General features: G+C 38.5%; 1 protein-coding gene across 1 annotated transcript in view; it reads left to right on the top strand.

Annotated features, from left to right (window-relative positions):
- DNAH7 (dynein axonemal heavy chain 7) overlaps window positions 1–27,326 on the top strand; it is a 248,143-nt gene that overhangs the window by 216,647 nt on the left and 4,170 nt on the right. The window contains exons 59-64 of the mRNA XM_089915967.1: window positions 6,486–6,671; window positions 8,316–8,453; window positions 13,441–13,671; window positions 16,296–16,448; window positions 17,884–18,061; window positions 26,156–26,259. Of these exons, the coding sequence (XP_089772093.1) occupies window positions 6,486–6,671; window positions 8,316–8,453; window positions 13,441–13,671; window positions 16,296–16,448; window positions 17,884–18,061; window positions 26,156–26,259 (990 nt within the window). The remainder of the gene's footprint in view (window positions 1–6,485; window positions 6,672–8,315; window positions 8,454–13,440; window positions 13,672–16,295; window positions 16,449–17,883; window positions 18,062–26,155; window positions 26,260–27,326) is intronic.

The raw sequence follows: 27,326 nt of genomic DNA on the forward strand, positions 1-27,326 counted from the left end.
GAATAAAACTACTTACAGGTCTGCCAATATAAAAATAGAGTTATATACTATATATATACTATTTTATATATATATATATATATAGTACTCTAAAATTCCATAATACTAATTATCTTTAGTGCCCACGTTCACTCTCAAAGTGTTACAGTTTGGACAGTAGTTTATTTGGTCACCCTAGCTTTTTAAAGATCTGAACACAAACAAGGAGGTAAGCAACTCGCTGGATGTGATTAGGGAAGGTTCCACAGAGGAGCAGTTGCTTGGGACTCAAACAATGAATAGAAGGTTTTCAGGTGGATGGTGTAAAGAAGCAGCAATAAAAAGGTTAAAAAAAAGTACCAATAAGTAAAAAGGTTTGGTTAAGTATAAATGATTTGGAACATCCTTGTATGTTTGGAACATCCTTGTATGCCATGCTGATCTGGGATTATTATATTGTTATTGGTCTGCTTTTAGGAGAGTATTTGCATTTTAGAAAGACCACTCTAGCAACAGAGTGGAGAGCAGATTAGAGGGATTTAGATGACACGCCAGTTTAAGATGATATGAGTTGAATTGTGTCGCCCCCCAAAAATATGTTGAAGTTCTAATCCATTCTACCTCAGAATGTAAGCTTATTTGGGAATGGAGTTGTTGCAGATATAATCAGTTAAACTAAGATGAGGTCATACTGGAGTAGGGTGAGTCCTTAATAGAACATGACTGGTATCATTATGAAAAGAGGGAAATTTGGATACACAGAGAAGACAGCCATGTGAAAACAGAGGCAGCAATTGGAGTTATGCTGTGACAAACCAAGGAACACCTGGGGCTACGGAAGCTGGAAGAGACAAGGAAGTATCCTCCTAGAAGATGTGGAGGGAGTGTGGCCCTGCCAACACCTTGATTTCAAACTTCTTCAACAATAAATTTCTGTTGTTTTAAGCCATCTATCAGCAGCCCTAGAAAACTAATGGTCTCCTGTATTAGTTATAACCCAGGCAAGAGATGATATGAGTTTAAACTAAAGCATCTGGGCTAGGATGGGGAACATGGAAGAGATATAATAGATATGTAGGGACAAGGATTGAAATGACTTAGATAGTAAATGGTAAAGGGAGAGGGAGAAGTCTGTTAATGTTAGTTTTGGGGTCTCAGTTGGTGGTCCTACCACCACTCATTAATCCAGAAAGGGAATAGGTATCAGGAATTAATGGGTATGTAGCAGGTGGGTTAGTGGAATGGGGGTGGGTGAGTGGATAAATAATTCAGTCTTGTACATTTGATACATCTGGGGTGTCTAGGTGTAGATATCGATGGTATCTGGTAGGCTTTTGGCGTATAGATATAAAGCCCAAGAGAAGAGAGTGAGCACAAATAGAGAATTGTGAATTGTTAATGTGTAAGGAGAAGCCTGAGAACACCTGAGATTTAAAAGGGAGGCCTTGTAGCGTAAAAACGAACTAAAGCCTGGCTGCTGGTGAGCACCCAATATCAATGGTAGGAGAGAGGACAGGAGAAATGGAAAATGCAGACCAAACAGCCAGAGGAAAAGGGGGAGTGAGCACACTGAGTAAATATGGAATATCAGGAATTGTCCATCTTGGCAAATGCTACAGAGAATCGTTTAATGACACGTGGGGCTGACTGAACTGGTTCCTTCTATTAAATGACAATTGAGCCGTACTTCCTGTTCCTCCAGCACAGTGATCATATAGCAAACTGCACAAAACTGCTACTCATGCATGGCATATAACCCATCAAGAAATACAGAGATATTCTTTGTGGAATGTGATTCACAGTTCCCTTTGATACTAAATCGAATGTAATCCTTCAGCAATCAAAATTTTGTTCTTTTTTATTGAAGTATAATTGACCTACAACATTACATTAGTCTCAGGTATACAACATGATTCAACATTTGTATATACTGCAAAATGATCACCACAATACTTCTAGTTATCTGTCACCGTAGAGTTAAAAAAAAAATTGTTTTTCTTGTGATGAGAACTTCTAAGATTTACTTTCTTAGCAACTTTCAAATTTGTGCCACAGTATTATTGACTAATGTCACCATGCTGTACTTACATCCCCATGACTTATTTATTTTATAACTGGAAATTTGTGCATCTTAATCTCTTTCACCCATTTTGCCCTCCCGGCAACTCACCACCCCTCTGGCAACCATCAATCTGTTCTCTGTATCTATAAGTTTTGTTTTGTTTGTTCATTTGTTTTGTGTTTTTAGATTCCACATTTAAGTGAAATCACACAGTATTTGTCTTTGTCTGATTTATTTCACTTAGTATAATACCCTCAAGATCCATTCACGTTGTCACAAATGGCAAGATTTCATTTTTTTTATGGCTGAATAGTATTGTGTATTCCACATATAGTCCACGTCTTTATCCGTTCATCCACCAGTGGACACTTACATTGTTTCCATGTCTTACCTATCGTAAATAATGCTGCAATGAACATAGGGATATATAGCCTTTCAAATTAGTATTTTCATTTTCTTTGAATAAATACCCAGAAGTGGAATTGCTGGATCATACGGTAGTTCTGTTTTTAATTTTGTTTTTTGAGGAACCTCCATACTGTTTTCCATAGGGGCTGCACCAATTTACGTTCCCTCCAACAGTACACAAGGGCTCCTTTTTCTCCACATCCTCACCAACATATGTATTATTTCTTGTCTTTTTGATAATAGCCATTCTGACAGGTGTGAAGTGACATCCCATCGTAATTTTGATTTGCATTTTTCTGGTGATTAATGATGTTGAGCATCTTTTCATGTGTCTATTGGCTGTCTGTATGTCTTCTTTGGAAAAATATCTATCCAGATCCTCTGCCCATTTTTTTTAATATAAATTTATTTTATCTATTTATTTTTGGCTGCATTGGGTCTTTGTTACTGCACGCAGGCTTTCTCTAGTTGTGGTGAGTGGAGCCTACTCTTCGTTGCAGTGCACGGGCTTCTCATTGTGGTGGCTTCTCTTGTTGCAGAGCACGGGCTCTAGGCGTGCAGACTTCAGTAGTTGTGGCACGCGGGCTCAGTAGTTGTGGCTCGCAGGCTCTAGAGCTCAGGCTCAGTAGTTGTGGCGCACGGGCTTAGTTGCTTCACAGCATGTGGGATCTTCCCGGACCAGGGCTCGAACCCGTGTCCCCTGCTATGGCAGGCGGATTCTTAACCACTGCACCACCAGGGAAGCCCCTCTGCCCATTTTTTAATCAGATTTTTTGGTTTTTGTTATTGAGCTGTATGAGTTCTTTATATATTTTAATTGAAAAAACATAAATAAGAAAAAGTAAACTGTAACAGAAGAAAATACAAGTGGATGTATATAATGTACTTGGCAAATGGGTAATTCCCTTTGGGAGGGTTGTGTGTGTGTGATTGTGTGTGAGAGAAAGGCTCACCCCCTCACTCTCACCCTAAGTTCACCCCCAAAGCAGTCAATTTCACAGCTTAGGAGGGCCTGTCCAAATTTTTTCCTATGCACAAATAGTTATATATACAATATACGCACACATTTTCCTCAAAAACATAATTACATCTGTATGTCATTTTCAGCTTGCTTTTCTCACTCACATATGTTGTGGACAACTTCCAAAATAGATACAGATCTTTGTTTTAATGGCTGCATACACAGCATTTCCCACTTTTGACTATCAGGATTTTATTTCCTTTATATTTCTTACTAATAAGTAATGTTAAAGTGAATAACTTCATATATAACGTTGCATATAGTTGCCGACTTCTGCACTCTCTCCTGGCCTGTGGTCTCAACCCTCTTATAACAACAGAACAGAGAAGAAATCCCAGCAGCGAGCTGCTACTCTTTCTGCGACCTCAGCCGATGGAGCTGGGCGCCTGGAAGAATGCGTTCCCCAGTTTGATTGGCCCTGGTTGTGATCAAGCTACTGAGAGAAACAAGTTTACCCATCAGCTCTCAGGGGAATGTTGGCAGGTTTAACCCTTTAAACATAAGCCAAACTCCTCCCCTCCAGATCTCATCTTATGTCTGCCTCACAAAGCCCTCCCAGGGCCCAGCTCATGCTCATATACTATTTAATTCACACAGGAGTTTTCTTACTATATTTCAGTTTTATGAGGTGGGGGCCTGTCAACAAGGCAAACCCGAGCACTGCCTGCATCTGCAAACTCCCCTCAACACCGTGCCGTTGTTCTCCCTCCTGGTTCTGCCTGTTTCTCCACCACGTCTTGGTCACTGAGCTGTTCTCCTGAATTCACTGCCTTCACTTCCAATTCTACCAAGTAACAAGTCTCTTAATTCCCAAGCCCGAATTCAATAAATTCCTTCTGTCTAATCACTACCACCTATTCTTCCCAAGTGCTATTGTTTTTTACTGAAGAGATTCCTCTAAGTGGGATCACTGAGATGTAGGGTATATACACTTTAACTTTTAGCCGATAACTGCCAGAAGGGCATTTATAGCACAAAAATGGTGAAAAAAATCCTAAAGTAAAAAGATTGCTGTATTTTAGTAGAAAACATTTTAAAACATTGCTATATTAAAATACCAAAAACAAACACCATAAAAATAAAAGACAAATGAAAACTGGAGAAAATACCTAAAATTTTTCTGACAAACTGATTCGGTATCTTTATAAAGAGCTTTTAATAATGAAAAAAGAAAGCATTCATATGAGGAAAACACATAAAAGAATAAAGTAGATAATTTAACAATAAGAAATACAAGTGGTGAATAAACATTTTTTAAATGTCAATATCAAAAAAAAATAAGTAAAATAAAATTAAGATATGTAATGTCCAGCATGGTGACTATAGTTAATACTATATTGCATATTTGAAAGTGGCTAAAGAAAACAGATCTTGAAAGTTCTCAACACACAAAAAAATTGTGATTACGGTGATGGATGTTAAATAGACTTACTGTGGTGATCAGTATATACAAATATCAAATCATTATTTGTACCCCTGAAACTAATATAATATGTGAATTATATCCCAAAAAATTAAATTAAAAACAATTTTATTGTTTAATTATCTTTTTTTTTTCCCCTAAATGATAATAGTTTTGTTGTGAGCAGTGAGAGAATTCTGTATATTACTGGTGGCTGTGTAAGTATTTATGCTTAGGATAAATAAAATCGCAATATGAAAAATCAATTCTTTTGCATTCATAAACGCTTAGAAATTCTATGTACTAGAGAATATAATAAAAAGGCAAACCTACAGTAAAAATATTTCAAGAAATTTGATAAAGGTAGATTTATAAAAGAGCTTATACAAATAAAACTATTAAAACTTTAATTGAGGGCTTCCCTGGTGGCGCAGTGGTTGAGAGTCTGCCTGCCAATTCAGGGGTTCGAGCCCTGGTCTGGGAAGATCCCACATGCTGCGGAGCAAGTAGGCCCATGAGCCACAACCACTGAGCCTGCATGTCTGGATCCTGTGCTCCTCAAAAAGAGAGGCCGCGATAGTGAGAGGCCCGCGCACCGCCATGAAGATGAAGAGTGGCCCCCGCTTGCCGCAGCTAGAGAAAACCCTTGCACAGAAACGAAGACCCAACACAGCCATAAATAAATAAATAAATAAAAATTTTAAAAATTAAAAAAACTAATTGAAAAAAATAGGCTAGTTCACAGAAGAACAAATGTTTTTAAACATATGAAAATATCATAAATTTCATTAGTATTCTAGAAAATGCAAATTAACGCAATATTAATTACCTTTGGTCAATCAAATTAGCAGAGATTTTAAAACTGATTCCTACAATTACTACAGCCTTTCAGGAAAGCAGTTTGGTGACATTAGTCAATTGCTTTTTATAAATTTCTTTCCTTTGACAGTGTTATTTCCCTTTCAGGAACCTAGACTAAAGAATCATTAGCAATTTTAAGGGATGTATATTTAATTAAACAATTTAACAAAGTGGAAAATTGGGAGCAACTGAAATCTTCAATATTAGAAGATAGTTATTAAAAACTATTTTCAAAGAGTATTTCGTGAAACAGTAAAAGATATCTCATAATATGAGATTTGGTGAAAAATTATATGCAAAATTGTATATATAGTGTGATTCTAATTGTCAAACATATACAGATATAAAGAGGTGGTGAAGGAAATGAACACTGATTATCTCGGAATTATATTGGATTGGTTTTGAATGTCATTCAACAGTGCAGGATTTTCAGGAATCGGATTATGGTCTAACTAATTTTGCATCAGGCGTAGTAGGTGGTCCATTAATGTTGGTTGAATAGAGGTGAGTTCACAAGTTAATAGAGGATTTCTATTCTTTGCACTGACCTAATGGAAATGACAAATCACAGAAGGAGAGAGAGAGCCTGGGAAAAATTACAGGAAATTAGCCGGGAAGTACATAAAGGGAAATTGTGTTGATGCAAACTTTCCGTAAACTGTTTAAATAACATGAGCAAACAAGAAACACGATCCTGTATGATGTGCCACTGCTAAGTCTTGACTGGTTGAGCGACTTGACCTCTACTCTAGGAACTGCCCTACGACGCCCTGCAGTACATGACGGGCGAGTGCAATTACGGCGGCCGCGTGACTGACGACTGGGACCGGCGCACGCTGCGCAGCATCTTAAACAAATTCTTCAACACGGAATTAGTTCAGAATCCACACTATAAATTCGACTCCAGTGGCATCTATTTTGTGCCTCCTTCTGGTGATGTAAGTACATATGCTCTTCAAGAAAACTAAAAGCAGTAAAATGTGGAATTCCTCTGATATAGAAAAAGGTGATTTTTTTAAAAAAAAGAAGCCTTGTTTTTTAACCATTGTGTGTACTTTCTTCGGTCCTATAGGGACAGAGCAAATCCCATGCAAAGATGGAGTTAGTGGTTTCCTATTTGCTGTAATGTGAAGACTATCAGAAATGTTCCTCACCCAAGAATGGCTTCCTCAGTGACCTGAAATCCTATTATTGTGAATTCAGTGCTTTGGGAAAAAAGGCATGGTCCCCAATTAAAATGGAAATACACATGAGAAGGGGTTACAAAATCGTATTAACGGTAATAGTTAACATTTAGATCATGCTTATTTACAAAGCAGTTACATGTAATTATCCCACTGGAGCATCTAATTAACATTTGAGTTATTATTCTTTCTTTCCCTTTTACAAGTAAGAAAGTAAGTTCACTGAAGTTAAATGACTTGCCCAAGATCCCACAGGTAGAAAGGGACAGAGTATCACACCTGCTTCACAAGACCAAGGTTCTCTTCTGCTACTTTTTCCAGTCCTGTCTAGTAGAAGATGTGGTATCTGCCTTCAGATTATCACACAGTAGACTTCTAGGGACTGCCAGCAGAATTAAATTGGTTCTCATTTTATTCCCAGAAGTCAAAAGGGCACATATTGAAAGTTAAAAACACAGCCACAGGCAACAGAGGCACATAACCATGACCCCATCATCCACTAGGATGGATTCTAGCTGAGGGCAGACACTAATAGAGATGAAGAGAAAAATCAGTCCCAGAGCCCAGGTCACTGACTGGGTGGGGCAAGTCAACACAGGGAGTCATGGTAACAAGATCTCCAGTGATGATTTGGTAAGTGAGAAGATGGCCAAAGATGAAGTCAGGTTATGTAACATGACCCATGTCGAAAAACCACCAGTGACCAATCTCCCCGCTACCGTACGTGTATTGGGCTGGCCAAAAAGTTCGTTCGGATTTTTCTGTAATGTCTTATGAACAGACTTTTTGGCCAACCCAATATATGAATGTTCGCATATGATTATATGAGCATCAGGAAAAGTATGGAATTTTGATAGAAATTCACATAAATAAAATATAAAACGTGTCTGCATATATATAAAAAGATTTACCATATTAATGGTGGTTATCTCATGATAAAATCTCAGATGATTTTCACTTTTCTGAATTACGTGGATTTATCACAATAAGAGTAAACAGAAAAATCAGACTAAAGCGGAAAAAAAAACATTGTGATAAACTAAGAACAGTCATCAGCAAATGCAGCACAGAAAGATTTCTCTGGAAGAATTTCTAAATGAAGCAGCCAGGATATTCCTCTCTCCATTTTCAGATCCATTCCAGTTGAATGGGACATTTTTTTCTCTCTCTAAATGTGTCCATATCTTTTTTTTTTTTTTTTTTTTAACACTTTGGCCCAGGTTGAAAGAAAATGAAAGCATTCAGTGTCCAGGCTCACAGGCTCATCCACTCAGTAACTTGAGTATTAAAAGTTATCTCTTTTCAGTGAGCAAGCTCTACAGGATAATTAGATTTCTGTAATTCTAACCTGATTTCCTGATTTCTAACCTCCTGATTCCTTGTTACTCATCTTTGCAGCACAAAAGCTACATCGAATACACAAAGACACTGCCGCTGACCCCAGCTCCGGAAATCTTTGGGATGAATGCCAATGCAGATATCACTAAAGATCAGTCAGAAACTCAACTGCTGTTTGATAACATTCTTCTCACGCAGGTGTGTGATCTGTGCAGGAACTGGCTTCTGAGGCTGGAAAGGATGCTCCCCAAGCAGCATGAGACAACACGGTAGAGGCCCAGGCACAGAATTCCATCTCTTCAAGTGGAGAACCACTTTAAGGAAAAGAAAAAAAATACGTAACTTAAAAATGGGTTTAAACATAAAGTAAATGAATGTGTGGGTTTTGTTTTCATCAGTCTTTTGATTTGGGAAGAATCTTTGAGTATCATTCTGCTTCCAAGAGTTCTTTGAATAATATTCTTTGAGTATTCTTTGATATCATTCTGCTGCTATGAGTTCCATTTTGCCTTTCTTGCTTAAATCATGCCCTAATACATTATCCTTTTTTACTTCCTTTAAAGTGGAAGAAGAATTTCAAAGATACCTGGAAGCAGTTTAACGCCAGAATCCATCTAGAATTCTGCCTATTTTATTTTCTCTCTTACTAATTCAACATTTTTAAATGACTTATCTTTATCAAATATTCTAGAACATTTAACCTAGTTTACATAGAAATAGTTTCTTTCACATCAATATTTTATCAGATTACATAATATTTAAGGAATATAATAGTAAGTACAAAATAAATTAAAAGGTTTAGGAGAACCTTTGACTCTTAGACATGCGGCTCCACTGGTGAGAACATAAATGTAAGCGCATGTCGGAGAATGACCTTCCAAGGCACCAGATTTCAGCATGCCCTGGGCACGAGTCAGTACATTTGAATGAAAGATATTTAATCTTGCTTGTCTATTTAGAGATCTTCCCTTGTATTGTTCTCCCATTAGAAGATATGCTTGTTGTTTTTTTTATTTTATTTTTGAAAGCAAATTAGTCCAAATGGTGAGTTCCCTTAGTGATTGAATGAAATTTTAGTAAGTTCAGGATGTTTATTCAGTCAAGCAAATTATCCCCCAAACTGATTTCGAGCTGGTCTTTTTTATTTTTATGGAATCTCAGATTAATACTAATAATAGTTAATAATTGTATAGTGCTTACTGTATGGGAGCACTGTTCTGAATGCTTTATGTATAACAGTGTGATGCTTATGACAGTCCTATGAAGTGAGGGTGCTAATTATTCCCATTTTACAGCTAAAAGACTCAGACACAGAAAGATTAAGTCATTTACTCAAGGTCAGCTAGTACAATTTCAAGCCAGCACTCAAAGCCAAGCAGTCTGACTCCCACTAGTTTGGCTCCAGAATTTGTGTTCTGAACCACTATGTGATCTTCTTTCTAGATTCTAAACATGGGATAGGACCTAGAAGGCAGATAACCAGAGATGCTGGGTTGGGAGTTGGGGGCGGGAAGCTAAAAGAACCAGATTAGGAGGATGAAATAGTGTGCTGTCACTGATGGAAGAGTTCATGGAACTTCTAGCTCTGGTCTACTGTAAGGTGACACTTACTCGTAAGGCAGAAAGGACAAAGATTATTTTTTATGTCCATTTTACACGTTAATACCATTAAAATCAGTTGTTGCCTGAGCATGAAAGCATATATACAGACATGAGTAAGTAGATTGTTAGGGACATCAGTGCCTGTAGTACACAACAGTCTGACAGCAGGAGATTTATAGTGTCTTTTGGCTTTATTTAAACCTGATGGGCTGTGCCACATGAAGCAGTGGGCTCAGTCCAACAGAAAATGACTCAGAGCCAAGCAAATAAGTTTAAATACACTTGGGGTATCTTCTCAGTATGTAATTAAACAACCTCTTTCAATATCCCCCAACTCAGATTGGCAAGTACAGTTATAGTAATGGGTAAGCAGGAGTTCAGTGATTCTACATCGGGATTAACCACAATTCAGAGACAATGAGATAGACCAGAACTGCAGGTCGGAGAGCAAGGTCACGATGACAAGACCTTTACCTTGTGTATTTAACCAAAATATCTTTTGAAATGACAGGAGCCAGCATTGGAGCTGAGAATGTTACTTCTGCAGAGCTCTTTTGCTTATGCTTAACTGCCAGACTCTCTTTTTTTAAAAAAAAAAAAAGAAAACATCTTTATTGGAGTATAATTGCTTTACAATGGTGTGTTAGTTTCTGCTTTATAACAAAGTGAATCAGCTATACTTATACATATATCCCCATACCTCCTCCCTCTTGCGTCTCCCTCTCACCCTCCCTATCCCACCCCTGTAGGTGGTCACAAAGCACCGAGACAATCTCCCTGTGCTATGTGGCTGCTTCCCACTAGCGATCTATTTTACATTTGGTAGTGTATATATGTCCATTCCACTCTCTCACTTTGTCCCAGCTTACCCTTCCCCCTCCCTGTGTCCTCAGGTCCATTATCCATTTTTTTTTTTTTTTGTGGTACACGGGCCTCAGCAGCCATGGCTCATGGGCCGTGTGGGATCTTCCCGGACCGGGGCACGAACCCGTGTCCCCTGCACCGGCGGACTCTCAACCACTGCGCCACCAGGGAAGTCCAGATCCATTCTCTGTGTCTGCATCTTTATTCCTTTCCTGCCCCTAGGTTCTTCAGAACCATTTTTCTTTGTTTTTTTTTAGATTTCATATATATGTGTTAGCATATGGTATTTGCTTTTCTCTTTCTGACTTACTTCACTCTGTATGACAGACTCTAGGTCCATCCACCTCACTACAAATAACTCAATTTCGTTTCTTTTTATGGCTGAGTAATATTCCATTATATATATGTGCCACATCTTTATCCATTCATCTGTTGATGGACACTTAGGTTGCTTCCATGTCCTGGCTATTGTAAATAGATATGCAGTGAACATTGTGGTACATGACTCTTTTTGAATTATGGTTTTCTCAGGGTATATGCCCTTTTCTCCACACTCTCTCCAGCATTTATTGTTTGTAGATTTTTTGATGATGGCCATTCTGACTGGTGTGAGGTGATACCTCATTGTAGTTTTTATTTGCATTTCTCAAATGATTAGTGATGTTGAGCATCCTTTCATGTGTTTGTTGCCAACCTGTATATCTTCTTTTTTTTTTTAACATCTTTATTGCAGTATAATTGCTTTACAGTGGTGTGTTAGTTTCTGCTTTATATGTATATATTCTTGGGAGAAATGTCTGTTTAGGTTTTCTGCCCATTTTTGGATTGGGTTGTTTGTTTTTTGGCTATTGAGCTGCATGGACTGCTTGTAAATTTTGGAGATGAATCCTTTGTCAGTTGCTTCATTTGCAAATCTTTTCTCCCATTCTGAGGGTTGTCTTTTTGTCTTGTTTATGGTTTCCTTTGCTGTGCAAAAGCTTTTACGTTTCATTAGGTCCCATTTATTTATTTTTGTTTTTATTTCCATTTCTCTAGGAGGTGGGTCAAAAAGGATCTTGCTGTGATTTATGTCACAGAGTGTTCTGCCTGTGTTTTCCTCTAAGAGTTTTATAGTGTGCCAGACTCTCTTTTGAATAAGAAAATTGTTTCAACCTAAAATATTGTGAAACTAGAAATGGAAAGGCTAAATTCCATGACGTCTCCTTGAAAATGGATCCCACTTACCTTTATTTGTTTGATAAAAGGGCAACGACCATTAGATTTCAAACGGTGTTTGTGAAAACTCTAAGGAAAAGTGGTAAAAAGGAAAAAAGCTAAGTTATATAATTACAAATAAATAACACCCTTTTGCTCTTAATTCTCAATATCAGTTAGATATTACTTTTAAAACAAACCCCCCCAATTATGTGATTTTGGTGTGTGAGGAATAGGTATAGGAACGTTTGTGTTACTAAATTATTTTTCTTACATTTTTGAAGGGCTATAGGGCTAAGATTCTTTTTTTTTTTCGGGGTTTTTTGGTGGAGGCACAGCTCTTGTTAGAAAATAGGAATGGTTGAGTTTATAGTATATTGTATGCACATCAAAATACAAATAGAAGTCAGCATATGATTCTTTAAATGCAATGGAAATAGATATTTCACTAGTTTTGGCCAAATGTTCATTACCTTCTTTGTTCTCTGTAATTTGTTTTATATACTTAGTTGTAAACCTAATGTTTTGGGATCATGATAAAAGATTACTATATTGGCATATCCCTTTTTTTGCTAGCATGTAATTAACACTTACCAACATTTAATTTTTTTATTGTACAACTTCATAGGAATGTGTTAGGTAGCATTAAAAATCTCACTAGAAACTTAAGTAGAAGTAACAGTCAATATTTATAGAATAGAGCCAATATAGACACTAGAAAATATAAAATCTGAAATAAGACTAAACACAATTTCCACGGACTGGAAAAGTATGAGATATATTCATTTATATTCTAATAGTGCTTGTTCTCTCTCAACACACATACACACACATTCATTTATTCTGAGGATTCAAAGGGTTTTCCCAGAAAATATAGATTCATTTGCATGGTGTCACTATAAACATAAAAAATAAAAATTGAAATGAAATTCCCCTTCCTTGCTTCCAGTGTGAATCCCTAAAGTCTGCCTTATCGCCATAACTCTTCCAACTGCTTAGAGGAGATGAGCTTATTTTCTTTGTCCTCTTGGTTCAAGGAAAAAAAACTCTACCTCTGCTTTTGGCAACCACTAGGCACCAGAGTTATTACCAAATATATTTTGTGGCGAAAGCAAAAGCCAGATTTCGTCCTCCTGGGCTTTGATGCCCGTCATCACTTGACCACCACCACCCCCCAACATGAACGCTTTTTCTCCCTCTGTCTGTATCATCTGCTCTTCCCCTGACCCCGGGCAGCACAATGTGCAGCTTGTTTGCCTCCTCCAGACCTTCTTTTGCCTCTGAACATTGTACATCTACCTTCTAACAATTGCTTTTCTCCCGAAACTCCATTCCCATGCCTGTTATCATCACTTCAATAAATCTTGTGGGGAGAAGAATCATAGTCAAAATAGCAAAGTATCAATAGTACTCATTCTTATAAAGTTTACTTTAGGAGTTTTCCTATCCAGCAATTCTTAGACTTTTATGAGGATTTCTTTTTTTTTTATGAGGATTTCTGATTCGTAGTTTGGATTCTTTCCAGTGTCGTTCAGCAGAGTCTGGTGCAAAATCATCGGATGAAGTAGTACATGAGGTCGCTGGGGACATCTTGGGTAAACTTCCAAACAACTTCAATGTTGAGTCTGCAATGAGGAGATACCCAACCACTTACACTCAGAGCATGAACACGGTGCTTGTCCAAGAGATGGGACGGTTCAATAAGTTGCTGCAGATCATAAGAGAATCATGCATTAACATCCAGAAAGCAATCAAGGTAAGGGGAAGTACAGCAAGGACAAATCATTGAAATAAACATATCATTCATTTGCTCAGCAAATATTTATTGGGCACAGATTCTGTGAAAGCAGTGTTCTTGGTTCCGGAGATAGAAAAAAAAATCCCCACCCTTAAAAAGTGTATCGAATTCTGGGGCTGACAGTTAATAAATGTGTAAATGAGTATAGAATGTGGTACATATAGCGGTCATTTGTTGGATGGAACATATGCTAAGAAGGCATAAAATGTTAAGGAGTAAGACAAAGCTTCTGCTCTCATAGAGCTTACTTCTTAGGGAGACAAACGATTAAAAAATGAACAAATAAATTTATTTTTTTCAGTCATTGGTAAGTTCAGTGGAAAAAAATAAAATGGGACAAGGATGTAGAGAATGATGGGTGGGAAACTCAGTCATTTGGAGTCAGGCCGCTCTGAAGAGAGAGGCCTGATGGGAGGGACAAGCCATGGAACGTTTGGGCAGAGGGTCCAGCCAGCACGAAGGCCCTGAGAAAACCAGCTTGGTGTGGTCCAGGAGCATGGTAGGGAAGGCTGGCTTGTCTAGAGTAGAGAGCACAAGGGAAATGGTAGGACAGAGAGAGGAAGGCACAGGCTTCATGATGGCCTTCTCGGCCAAGGTTAGGATCTTCAATATTATCCTAAAGTGTAAAGGTAAAGGGAGGCCTTCAGAGGGATTTAAGTGATGAAATGAAATGATCTATTTTATATTTTTAAAGTTTGCTCTGACCGCTGCAGAAAGGATTGTAGGGAAACAAGAGCACAGGCAGAACCCAATTATGTGATTGCAGTAGTCCAGCTGAGTTGGTTTCTTGTAGCAGTGGAGGTGGAGAAGAGTGGTTGGATATGAGTTATTATGGAGAGAGGAGTCTGCCCGGCTGGCTGTGGTATAATCTGGCTGGGCTGTTTGGCTAAGAAGTATTCAGTGTCTTGTGTTTCTCCTTAACCTGGTCCCCCCTGTATCCTTGCTGGAAGATGAAGGCCTGGCTTTCCACATTCTGGGAGATAAAAGGGGAAACAGGCCTCAGGGAGCTCAGCAACCAATACACATGAATTCACTTAATTCCTGATTTCAGTATGGGAATTCTGACCCCACCTGAGCCTGGCATCCCCTCCACTGTAGGGATGTCTTCATTTTCCTTTCCAGGTTTCATTCAAGGTGAATAAGGTACAGTTTTGTGGGAGAAGACCCAGGAATCTATTTTTTAAGCCAGATTTCAACAATCTTCATTTAGCCCCACCCTCCTCTCCTCCCTTTCAGCTAGGGCCATCAGTTCCAAATATTGATACTTTGAGTATCCTAGTGTATATCTAGTCGATTCTTAACTTTCCCGTCTGCCAGTTTCTCCTGACTACTAAGTCAACTACCAACAGTCCACATGCTTTCTAGCTCCCAATATTGCCTTGCCTTTTCCTATTTTTCCTGCACTTGTAGGCTTTTTTTTTTTTTTTTTAGCCACGCCGTGTGGCATGCAGGATCTTAGTTCCCTGACCAGGGATCGAACCCGTGCCCCCTGCAGTGGAAGTGCAGAATCTTAACCACTGGACTGCCAGGGAAGTCCCTAGGCTTGTGCTTCTAACAAATAAATTCCTTTACTGTTGTTTCAGGGTTTGGGGAAGGAGGCAAATGAAATGTGGATGTTTAATCCATTAAATTTTCTCTAAAATCTTTTCCATATGTTAGTTGGAATTATATTGTCAACTATGAAGAAAACAGAAATGATGATGGCAACTGGCCCAATTGCAGGATCAAATAAAATTTTCAAGGGCCTCAAAGTGTTACCATCTCTTAGGATCTTCAATTTTATTCTAAAGTGTAAAGGTAAAGGGAAGCCTTCAGAGGGTTTTAAGCAATGAAATGAAATGATCTATTTTACATTTCAAAATGGGATAAGATCAATTAGACTTCATAGTTGCAATCCAGGATTTCTTAACCTTTCAAGGCACTTTGTATAATTTTCCTCATTTTATATTTATCACTATCCTTTTAAGAAAGCAGGACAGAGATATATTAGTTGTCCATTTAATGGACAAGTAAACTAAGTCAAAGTTAGGCTGCGATTTAATAGCTAGTGAGAAGCCAAATGTTGAGATCTTCCAGGGTGGAAAACATGGGTAAAGGGGGTCAAAAGGTTTCAGTTACAAAATAAATAAGTCATGGAGATGTAATGTACAGCTTGGTGACTATAGTTAATAATAGTGTATTGCACATTTGAAAGTTGCTAAGAGAGTAGATCTTAAAAGTTCTCATCACACACACAAAATGCTGTAACTATGTATGGTGATGGATGTTAACTAGACTTACTGGGATGATCACTTCACAGTATATACAAATATTGAATCATTATGTCATACATCTAAAACTAATGTTGTATGTCAATTATATTTCAAGAAAAGAAATTTTCCATTAAAGTTTGATTAGATTACAATTGTTAATATTTTTCTAAGGAATAATTCAAAGACTCCACAACTTGTGAGCAAAAGAAAGTATCTTTTTTCTTTTTTTGCTATATGACTCAACTAATCATAATTGTAAACAAATACAATTATAAAATTATTCATAACCTAGAATACAGTTGTGTTAAACAGTGGTTAAATGCGTTTCAGGGGCTTGTAGTGATGTCTACAGATCTTGAGGAAGTGGTTAGCAGCATTCTGAATGTCAAAATTCCAGGAATGTGGATGGGTAAATCATACCCAAGCCTCAAACCACTTGGGAGCTATGTGAATGACTTCCTTGCAAGACTAAAGTTTTTGCAGGTGAGTTCATCCAAATGCTCATATATTAAGTTTCTTCTGATTTCATTGTCTTCATCAGGTTGCCTAACGTAGTAAGTATGACTCTCTAGTTTTTCTGTGCATCCCAGGCACAAATGACCACTACCCAATGTTGCATATACTTTGTGTAACTGTTACATGGAATTGTCAAAATACTAACATTGGAAGTAGAACCTCTGAAAGCTTCTTTAGGAGCAGGTGTTTGTGTTCAGTGAAGTTAGACATTCAAGCCAAGGATATTTGAAGAGGGAAAAGGACTGGCTATGTTGATATTTCCATTAAATATTTAGTTTTAAAAGAGATTCCTACAGCACAGCATCTTAGAAAGCCAGACAAGCTACTAGTAAGGAGAATTATTTCTTCCTTGTCCAGCACCCCTCCAGGTCATGAAATCACTAGATTGCTATTTCAGCCCAAGTCAGTAATAACCTCAAAGGCTAATTGTCTTGGAAATGTAGAGTGGGCAGAAGCCTGCCTCCTAATTATCTGGCAATATTGGTGCTTAACTATGTTATTATTAACAACTGTATTTCTTAGAAGTATTGATTAATTTCCTAGGTACTATACATAATACATCAAAAATTGCCTGTGAGGAGATTTCTCCGGGGATAAAATGACAAAACACCCCTTCCATAATATAGGGCTTCTTTGGTACTAGACTTGGTACTGAAGGATTAAGATTGTTTTTGAAAAGTGAAGACTCTACCTTGGATTCTTATAGGGGAAAGTTCTTCAACTTCACTTCTTCAGACTGACTTCTATAATTTACTATTAGAGTCAGTAACTCAACTACTTGTTATAATATATGATATGAACGGAATATCCAGATATCTTGATATTTATAAAGATCTTAAGCTCTCACTACCCTGTATCTTCTGGAAGTTCCTTGTACAATATTATGTCTTCATATGTTAGATTCACTGTATTTTGGTGAAGTAGAAGGGAAGACTTCAAAAGGAATATTCTACCGGGTACTAATAACCAGAGAGGAAAAAAAGTGAAAGAAACATTATCGTCTGACCAGACCTTGTAGGGAGATCTTCTTTTATTCAATTAAACAACATGATGTAGCGTGCAATAATGTATATTAGAAACTCACTATTGTATGGAGCTTTTCTGAAGGAATCACTGGGCATGTATAAAACATACATTTGTATCTGCATTCACACACATTATGATTCATATCATTGCATGAGCTGGTGCAATGGATACGAAATTGAAGTCAGAACGAATGCTGAATATGCTGCCTATTTTTCAAACTTTGATAGTATGACTTTTTATTCCTCAAAGTGTTAGCTTATTTATTAGTTTACCTAGAAGATAATAGGTGGAGTGTTTGTGGCAAATTGTACTAAGCCATGTTGCATTCAAAGTTGAAAGACCCTGTTGTCAGGACACTTGTGCTTTGACACCACAGCAATGGTACGAGGTTGGCCCTCCTCCAGTGTTCTGGCTTTCTGGCTTCTTCTTCACACAAGCCTTCCTGACTGGTGCCCAGCAGAACTATGCCAGGAAATACACCATCCCTATTGATCTTCTTGGGTTTGACTATGAAGTGATGGAAGACAAAGAATACAAGCATGCTCCGGAAGATGGTAAGTGCAGCGATGGAATGCGTTGGCTTATATTTCAACACTGAACAAAAATGTAACATTCTTGCTCACTTTGCCCAGCTGTTAAAAATTTAATCATCATGTATGTAACTTACCCTCAGATGGTTAAGGAAAAACAAATTTGTGAAGAGACAGAGTGAGCAAGAGAGAGCAAGAGTAAGAAAATAAATGGGGATGAAATTAATCTGAGGAAGGAGTAGATGTCCCTTGCATTGTTTTCGTTTTACAAAATTGTGTAATTTTGAAGTTATTTCTAAAAAAATGTTAGGTAGAAAGGAATCATCAAATTAACAATACATGGGATAATCAACCACAGTCTTATGGTGACCTTGGGGAATTAAGGGAGCACAACATTAAAAAGAAGGATCTCTTGGTCCCTCGAAGAGCACACCTTTGCAGACTCCTAAAATATGCGTTCTTTCCTGTTATATACGTCCTTCCAAAATTTAACAGTTAATAGCTAATATGAGCATATGTTCTGTGATTGAAACATTGTGAGGAAATTTATTTTCTTAATCATTTGTCTTTTTAATACTCAGTGGCCACCCTAATGTTTTATTTCAAATTTAATGGAAGGGGCCACTACCTTTCAAAAGTATTATTTTAAAAATACTATCGATTCCTAATTATACCAAAATGGTGTTGTCTTTAAATGACAATTTCTAAATGACCATTAATGTGCCCTGCTTTTACTAATGTGTCAAAGATAATCCTGCTTCCTTATTCATCACTGAATGGTGAATTCACTGGCTCGCTCTGTTAGACACTGGGGAGTATCAACAGTGAATACTGTAGACAGGATCTTGACCCTCAACTAATCTGTACTCTGGTGGAAGATACTAACAAGTAGATGTGTCATCACAACAGTGTGTGATAATCCTATTACTGTGTGGGGTGGTTTTACTTTACCTTGACTGTCAGAAATCTCAAGGAGGGTCATAACACTATGAAGCAGTCCTACTACTGTTCCCTGGAAGAGTTGCTTTCCCACTTTCAAAGCAACTACGTATGCCTTCTTTGTCCTGCCCTTTGCCCCCACATCTCACCTCATCCTTCATTGAAAAAATAAGCAGCCATCAGAATAGGGCTTTTAGCACAACCAAATCCAAAAACCTGTTGACTGCTGCACCCTCTGGTAGTTCAGATCCACTGGATAGTCCAGATCTCATTTTTTTCCTCCTGCCAAGGGTTTTTATCCTTCAGTTGTACCCTCTGTTTCTAGAATCAGCAGTTATCTCCCTCACTACTGGATAATTCCTACCAGCATGCAACCAGAATCTCTCATCTTACAACAAATCAACAAATGCCAGTTGTCTAAATATCCGTATCCCCTCAGCTACTGTCCCATAATCTCTGCTCCCCTTTGCAGCACAATTCTCGTGCCATCTCCAGCTTCTCACTCCCTCTTTCCTGTCTACCTTTCATCGTCTCCAGTCAACTGATGCTCTTCAGAATTACTAATGACTTCCATGTTGACAAATCCCATGAATTCTCTTCTGTCTTCATCTTAACCTCTTAGCAGTCTTTACCAGTTGACAACTTCTTCTTTCTAGAGACATTCTTCTCATTTTGTTTCTAAGTCATCACCCTCTCCTGATTTTCCCTTTCTTACTGGATACATTCATGCTTTTTGCTAGCTATTCCTCCTCTAAATGTTGGATTTCCCAAGGACCCCAATTGCATTTCTCTTTTCTAATTGCATCTTCTCCCCAAGTGACCTCATACTTTTTGTGTCTTTAAATATTACCTCCTGGATTATATCTTCCAGATTTGAATGTCCAGTGTAAATCTTTCCTCTAAAATCCAGACCTCTGTATCCAACTGCCCGCCTGACATCTCCACTTCTGCTTTCTCCTGGATATGTAAAACTTATAATGAATTGCGACAAATGGCACCACTGTCCAGCCAGAAACCCATGGATTCTTCGTTCTTCTGCTCCCTCACATACTCACATCACATGCAGTTGCTCATCTACAGTGCTCTTGCCACCTCCATTTTTTTTTTTTTGGTGGTATGCGGGCCTCTCACCGCTGTGGCCTCTTCCCGTTGCGGCACACAGGCTCCGGATGTGCAGGCTCAGCGGGCATGGCTCACAGGCCCAGCCGCTCCGCGGCATGTGGGATCTTCCCGGACCGGGGCACGAACCCGCATCCCCTGCATTGGCAGGCGGACTCTCAACCACTGCACCACCAGGGAAGCCCTGCCACCTCCATCTTTATCCAGACTTTTGCTCTAGCCTCTTATCTTCCTACAAGTGTTACGCTCTTATAATCCTTCATTTCTACAGAAGCCACAGAAGCTTTTAAAAAATGTAAACAGATCATGTCACCACTAAGCCCCCATTGAAATTCAGACGACTAAGTAAGTTAATAATGACATTTTCCCTTTGTAGCTAGAATAAACTCTAAACCCCTTACCATGACTATGAGGCCAGGCACATTCTAGCCACTGTCCACCTCTGGAGCCCATCCTGTGCCACCCCACACAGGGCACACTGGACCTTCTCACAATTCCTAGATCACCTCAAGCTCTTTTCTCTTTGGGATCTTTGTAGTACTATTCCTAAGCAGACTTAGCATGGTGGGCACTCCTCAAACTTCAGGTCTGAGCATATGTTATAGTTCATCAGAAAGCACTTCCTTATGGTTTGACATAAATATACTACCATGTGTGAAATAGATAGCTAGTGGGAACCAGCTGTATAGCACAGGGAGCTCAGCTCAGGGCTCTGTGATGGCCTAGATGGGTGGGATGGGGGGGGAGGGAGGTCCAAGAGGGAGGGGATATGTGTATGTGTATAGCTGATTCACTTCGCTGTGCAGCAGAAGACTAATACAACATTGTAAAGCAATTATTTGCTTTACAAATAATTGAAAAGTGAGGGCTATCTGTTGAAGCCCTCACTCCACCTTGTTAGCCTCTCTTACAACTTTGCTTATTAACTTCAAAACATTAATCACACTCTGTAATTATTTCATTTCCTTCCTTTTTTTTTTTTGTGGTATGCGGGCCTCTCACTGTTGTGGCCTCTCCCGTTGCGGAGCACAGGCTCCGGACGCGCAGGCTCAGCGGCCATGGCTCACGGGCCCAGCCACTCCGCAGCATGTGGGATCTTCCCGGACCGGGGCACGAACCCGTGTCCCCGGCATCGGCAGTCAGACTCTCAACCACTGCGCCACCAGGGAAGCCCAAGGAAAGTTTTCTTGAAGAGCTGTGGCTGATTCTTAAGTATTTAAATCAGATGGAATAATTTTTTTCCCTCAATTTCCCTCATATCATTATGATAAAAGGCAGAAGATGGCATTTGAATTGAAGTCTGAGTAGTATAGGCTGCCCATCAAAGTTATGTTTTTGAACTCAGTTAAAAGATAGAGAAGTTAAAAAAGCATTACCTGGAGTTTATAAACTAGTTAATATCTAAGATTAAACTCTTGAATTTCCAATTGTTATATATAAACTCAGATGTACAAGGTAGTTGGTATTTCCGTTTACACTGATTTACTAATTTAACCCACAACTGCTCTTATTAAAGATCCAAATTTATTAAAATCCAAAATTATCTTGAAAACAGTGGAGCAGGTATAAAGCACAACTTATTTAAAGATCAGTAAAGACCATTTAGTGTTCCAAGATCCCATAGTAAAGAGTAGCCATCAGTTAAATAAACCAGTTTACTGAATACCAAAGAATCAGCCCAGGTTTGATTTACAGTAGCTGATAGAGATTCACTAAATCATGAATTTTATTAATTTTATACACACACACGCAAACGTTTTCCCCCAAATACAGATATCCACAGCTTAGCCTTTTTGTCATTCTAGCTTTTTCCTTCGTGCTTAGCAAATTACCAGAAAGAAAAGGAGATTCCATGGAATGATTTGGAGCAATGGAATTTTTCCCAAGGAACAATTTTTCACAGGACCCTAAGGGAAGGAACACATATCCGACCTGAGAACAACTGGGGCTAGAAGCACAGTTTCTTTCTCACCTCTACCAGTCCACAGTCTGTCTCCTCATACAAACTTCAGGATGTGCCTGGTTCTGGGGCTCATAAAGAAGTCAAACTCATTTACCTAATGTTAAATTAAACATCATGGGAAAAGCTACTCTATTTTTAAAATTTTTATTTCATATTGGAGTATAGTTGATTAACAGTGTGTTAGCTTCGGGTGTACAGCAAAGTGATTCAGTTATACATATACATGTATCTATTCTTTCTCAAATTCTTTTCCCATTTAGGTTATTACAGAGTATTGAGCAGAGTTCCCTGTGCTGTATAGTAGGTCCTTGTTGGTTATCTACTTTAAATATAGCAGTGTGTACACGTCATTCCCAAACTCTCAGTCTGTCCCTCCTCCCCCACCCTTCCCCCCCAGTAACCATAAGTTCATTCTCTTAAGTCTGTGAGACTGTTTCTGTTTTGTAAATAAGTTCATTTGTATCATTTTTAATAGATTTCACATATAAGTGATATCATACGATATTTGTCTGACTTACTTCACTTAAAATGATAATCTCCAGCTCCATACATGTTGCTGCAAATGGTATTATTTCATTCTTTTTAGTGGCTGAGTAATATTCTAGTGTTTATATGTACCACATTCATCTGTTGATGGGCATTTAGGTTGCTTCCATGTCTTGGCTTTTGTAAACAGTGCTGCAGCGAACACTGGGGTGCATGTATACTTTCAAACCATGTTTTTCTCTGGATATATGCCTAGGAGTGTGATTGCTGGACCATATGGTAGCTCTATTTTTAGTTTTTTAAGTAACCTCCATACTGTTCTCCATAGTGGCTGTATCAATTTACATTCCCACCAACAGTGCAGGAGGGTTCCTTTTTCTCCACACCCTCTCCAGCATTTATTGTTTGTAGATTTTTTGATGATGGTCATTCTGACTGGTGTGAGGTGATATCTCATTGTAGTTTTGATTTGCATTTCTCTAATAATTAGCGATGTTGAATATTTTTTCATGTGCCTCTTGGCTATCTGTCTGCCTTCTTTGGAGAAATGTCTATTCAGGTCTTCTGCCCATTTTTTGATTGGGTTGTTCGTTTTTATGATATTGAGCCGCATAAGCTCCTTGTAAATTTTGGAGACTAATCCTTTGTCAGTCACATCGTTTGCAAATATTTTCTTCCATTCTGTGGGTTGTCTTTTCGTTTTATGGTTTCCTTTGCTGTGCAAAACTTTTGAATTTAATTAGGTCCCACTGGTTTATTTTTGGTTTTATTTCCATTACTCTTGGAGACAAATTGAAAAAGATCTTGCTGTGATTTATGTCAGGGTGTTCTGCCTATGTTTTCCACTAAGAGTTTTATAGCATCTGGTATTACATTTAGATCTTTAATCCATTGTGAGTTTATTGTTGCATGTGGTGTTAAAGTGTTTTAATTTCATTTTTTACATGTAGCTGTCCAGGTTTCCCAGCAGCATTTATTGAAGAGGCTGTCTTTTCTCCATTGTATAATCTTGCCTCCTTTATCGTAGATTGACCATAGGTGCATGAGTTTATTTCTGGGCTTTCTATCCTGTTCCATTGATCTATTTGTTTTTGTTTCAGTACCACACTGTTTTGATGCCTGTAGCTTTGTAGTATAGTCTGAGCCAGGGAGCCTGATTCCTCCAGCTCTGTTTTTCTTTCTCAAGATTGCTTTGGTTATTCCAGGTCTTTTGTGGGATGTTGTGTATTTTGGGGTCATGAGAAAAGCTACTTTTTTTTTTTTTTAAAGTTGGTGGTTCTATAGCGTATTCTGTATTGAGTTGAGCATTATTATTATATTTTTTATTTTTTTTTTAGATGTTGGGGGTAGGAGTTTATTAATTAATTAATTTATTTTTGCTGTGTTGGGTCTTCGTTCCTGTGTGAGGGCTATCTCTAGTTGTGGCAAGCAGGGGCCACTCTTCATCGCGATGCACGGGCCTCTCACTATCACGGCCTCTCTCGTTGCGGAGCACAGGCTCCAGACACACAGGCTCAGTAGTTGTGGCTCACGGGCCTATTTGCTCCGCGGCATGTGGGATCCTCCCAGACCGGAGCTCGAACCCATGTTCCCTGCATTAGCAGGCAGACTCTCAACCACTGCACCACCAGGGAAGCCCCAGCTACTCACTCTTAAAGTGACTTTTAAAGTGGCCACAATGCCATTGTAAATCTACCTATTGTTAGTGTCATACATTCTAGATGTGTTTGCCTAAGATTCATCTTATCTGAACTACTGGGCACTAGAGGGTGACTCAGAGTCATCAACAGGGAGAGCACTACAAAGCAGGAAGGGGACAGGAAGGAGTGAACGAGAGGGCCTGGGGATGCTGTGGCCACCACCCTGTGCTGACCATGGCTCACAGAGGCAAAGGTGTGACTCACAGAGCAGGAGCACCTGTGAAACAGGACCCAGTTCGTATCTCCTGTCATTTTGTATTTTGTGTTTTCCATAAGGCCCTTATTGACCATGAGAAACAAAAACGTATTTGATTGTCCCCATCACATTTCTTATAAAATTGTTGTTAGGTTGGAGGGAACTTTTATCCCTATTGCCACTTTTCTTAGGTGTTGAAATGAACTCTTCTCTTTACTCTCTCTGACATAATCTTTCCCACGTAAGGAATAGATCATCCTATTGCTTAGAGTCAGAGATTTACTGGACTGTGCTTACAAGTCAGCAAGGCCACGGTATTAAATGGCTCTCTGGGACCTGTCTGTAGGGTCTCCTCTACTTTCTCTGTTTCCATCTGTTCTTGTGACTGGCCAGTGGGCTTAGATCTGGCTGGAGACGTTAGCATGTAGGATGTGCTTGCAGACCTCTCTTGCTCCTGCAGGCAGGTCCACCCCCGACCTGGCCCCGGGCTCAAGATGCATTTTGTAATTCAGCTTTACTAGAGTAATACTTGGGAAGTTATTGGACAAGTGCTTTGGCAGTAGTTGACATTTTATTCCAACTATGCTTTCTGTCAGTTAAAACCTGGAGAGAAGAAAAGGTTAAGTCTTCCCTTAACATCCATCACTGGGCTATCCCCATGTAGCCTTTTAAATTTATAACCAAAATTAAATAAAATTCAATCCCTCAGTCCCACCAGCCACGTTTTAGGTGTTTAATAGCTAAATATGGCTACCATATCGGAAAGCACAGATATAAAATATTTCCATCACTGGAGAAAGTCCTATTGGACAGCACTGCCCAAGTAGACTTTTATATCCTACTTTTACAGAGCGCTTTCACCAGTATAGCTGATTTGATTCTAACTCTACAAGGTAGACAAAGCAGGCATTATTGATTTACAAATATTTTCCAGTTGTCCTCTGGATAAAAGACGGGTCTAAAGTTAAATGAATTGTTCAAGGTCACACAGCACATTAAGAGATAAAACCTAAGTCTTCCTAAGTTCCTCATTGCTTCTCTTCATATCTGTGCAACAATTACAATGAATATTTTCATGTGCAGATACCCCTATTCAATTCATGAGGCTTTTACATAAGTGGATAGCCAGGGCATGTGATCCAGGTTTCATGGATTCCTTAATTTGTGTTCTTCACCTGTTCGTGTATGACATTGCATTCTGGAGGGAGTTCATCCATGTGTTCTTGCATACAGATTGAGGCGTGGCCTTGGATAGATTCTAAAAGGGGAGGAGAAATTTAACTCTCAGGACATTAGACATCAGCAGAAGGGTATTTTGTTCACATGCTGCCTAGAAGCCACTGGATCCCTACAATTACATTAAGACATTTTCTTGTAGATTTTGTGGACTCTTAACAACATTATACTCATTGGTCAGTTAAAATATAAACCTGATAGCATTTGCCCAGAGAACTTCACATAGACTAATTTAAAATTCCTTTCCTCTTTTCATCTTCCACATCTAATTTTACTGAATTAATTGACTAGGCAAAGTATAGCTATTCTTGAAGTAAGAATGTTAACACAAACTTAGAACATTGCCTTCATTTAAAGCAGGCCTTCATTTGCTGACCTAGTATCACCTGCACAGCATTCACCGGCAGGAATTTCAGCTTCAGAACTCAATCAATATGCATACGTAAAGTCTTGTATTAACCTGCTTCTTTTATATTTAGGTGTTTTCATTCATGGACTGTTTCTGGATGGAGCTTCCTGGAATAGAAAGATCAAGAAACTTGCAGAATCACATCCCAAAATTCTTTATGATACAGTGCCTGTGGTTAGTATTTTCTAATGATATATACATGGGAGGCTATTTTATACACAGACATACACATATTCTGTCAACTCTTGTTATTCACAGTAGCTGTGTTCTATAAGCTTGCTTCCAACATTGAATTAGTGAATACTGAGCTCCTAGGCGAAATATAAGGTTAAGTTTCTGTGATCCTGTGGTCACATTTTTGTTACTTGATCAATATATAACCTTGTTTTATTTGTGTTTCTGTTTAAAGATACCTTACTTAATATATACTGTTGATTCATTAACACTGAACTCATGGACTGTAACTCATGCCTGAACAAAGCTTATAGTGTTTTCTCTATGAGGCATATCTCAGCCTTCTTGCTTTTAGGAACACTAGACAGCACCTCAGCACTGTGCTGAGGGGCCATTTTAAACAACGAAATCACCAACAAAAAACACAAAAATGCAAAAACCTTGGCATTAAATAAACCGTCAAAAGGATACTTGTTTATAGTTATGAGAATTGAAACAAGAAGGCAGAATGTCACCAGGTTCAATCTCAGTTGCGAACATGGTTGCTGGTGACTCATTTTTTGCTGCTCTGAGAATGCCTGTGAATGACTATGAAAGTGCAGAATATTGACATTAGGATTAGGACTAAATTTTAGTGATAGGCAAATTTGCAAATACAGAATCCAGGAATAATGAGGATTGACTGTATACATATATCCACATCCACACACATACATATGTTTATGATTTTTTTTCTTACATATACCTTGACCTAAAAATGTGAAACTTGCAGATTAAAAGATTATTATATGAAAACCATACACGTAAAAAAATTTTTTTCTAGGACCCATCTTCAGCATGGGCATACTAAGCTATATAAATACTAAGTTTCTGTTACTGCATCATGAGAAGATGACTAGATAGATTTTCACACAATGTGAAGGGTTGGTCTGGGATAATGATAAAATATAGGCTGAATTTTACATGAATTCTGTTTGTGGGACACTGGGAGCTACTCAAAGGCAATAATCCTTCAGAGCGGCTCTAACAGGTACAGTGAGGGACCAGCTGACAGCCAATTGCAAGAA

Source organism: Delphinapterus leucas, chromosome 8, assembly GCF_059928025.1.
Source record: "Delphinapterus leucas isolate spDelLeu-1000000601 "Yukka" chromosome 8, BTC_Dleu_Yukka2, whole genome shotgun sequence".
Taxonomy (NCBI): Eukaryota; Metazoa; Chordata; class Mammalia; order Artiodactyla; family Monodontidae; genus Delphinapterus; species Delphinapterus leucas.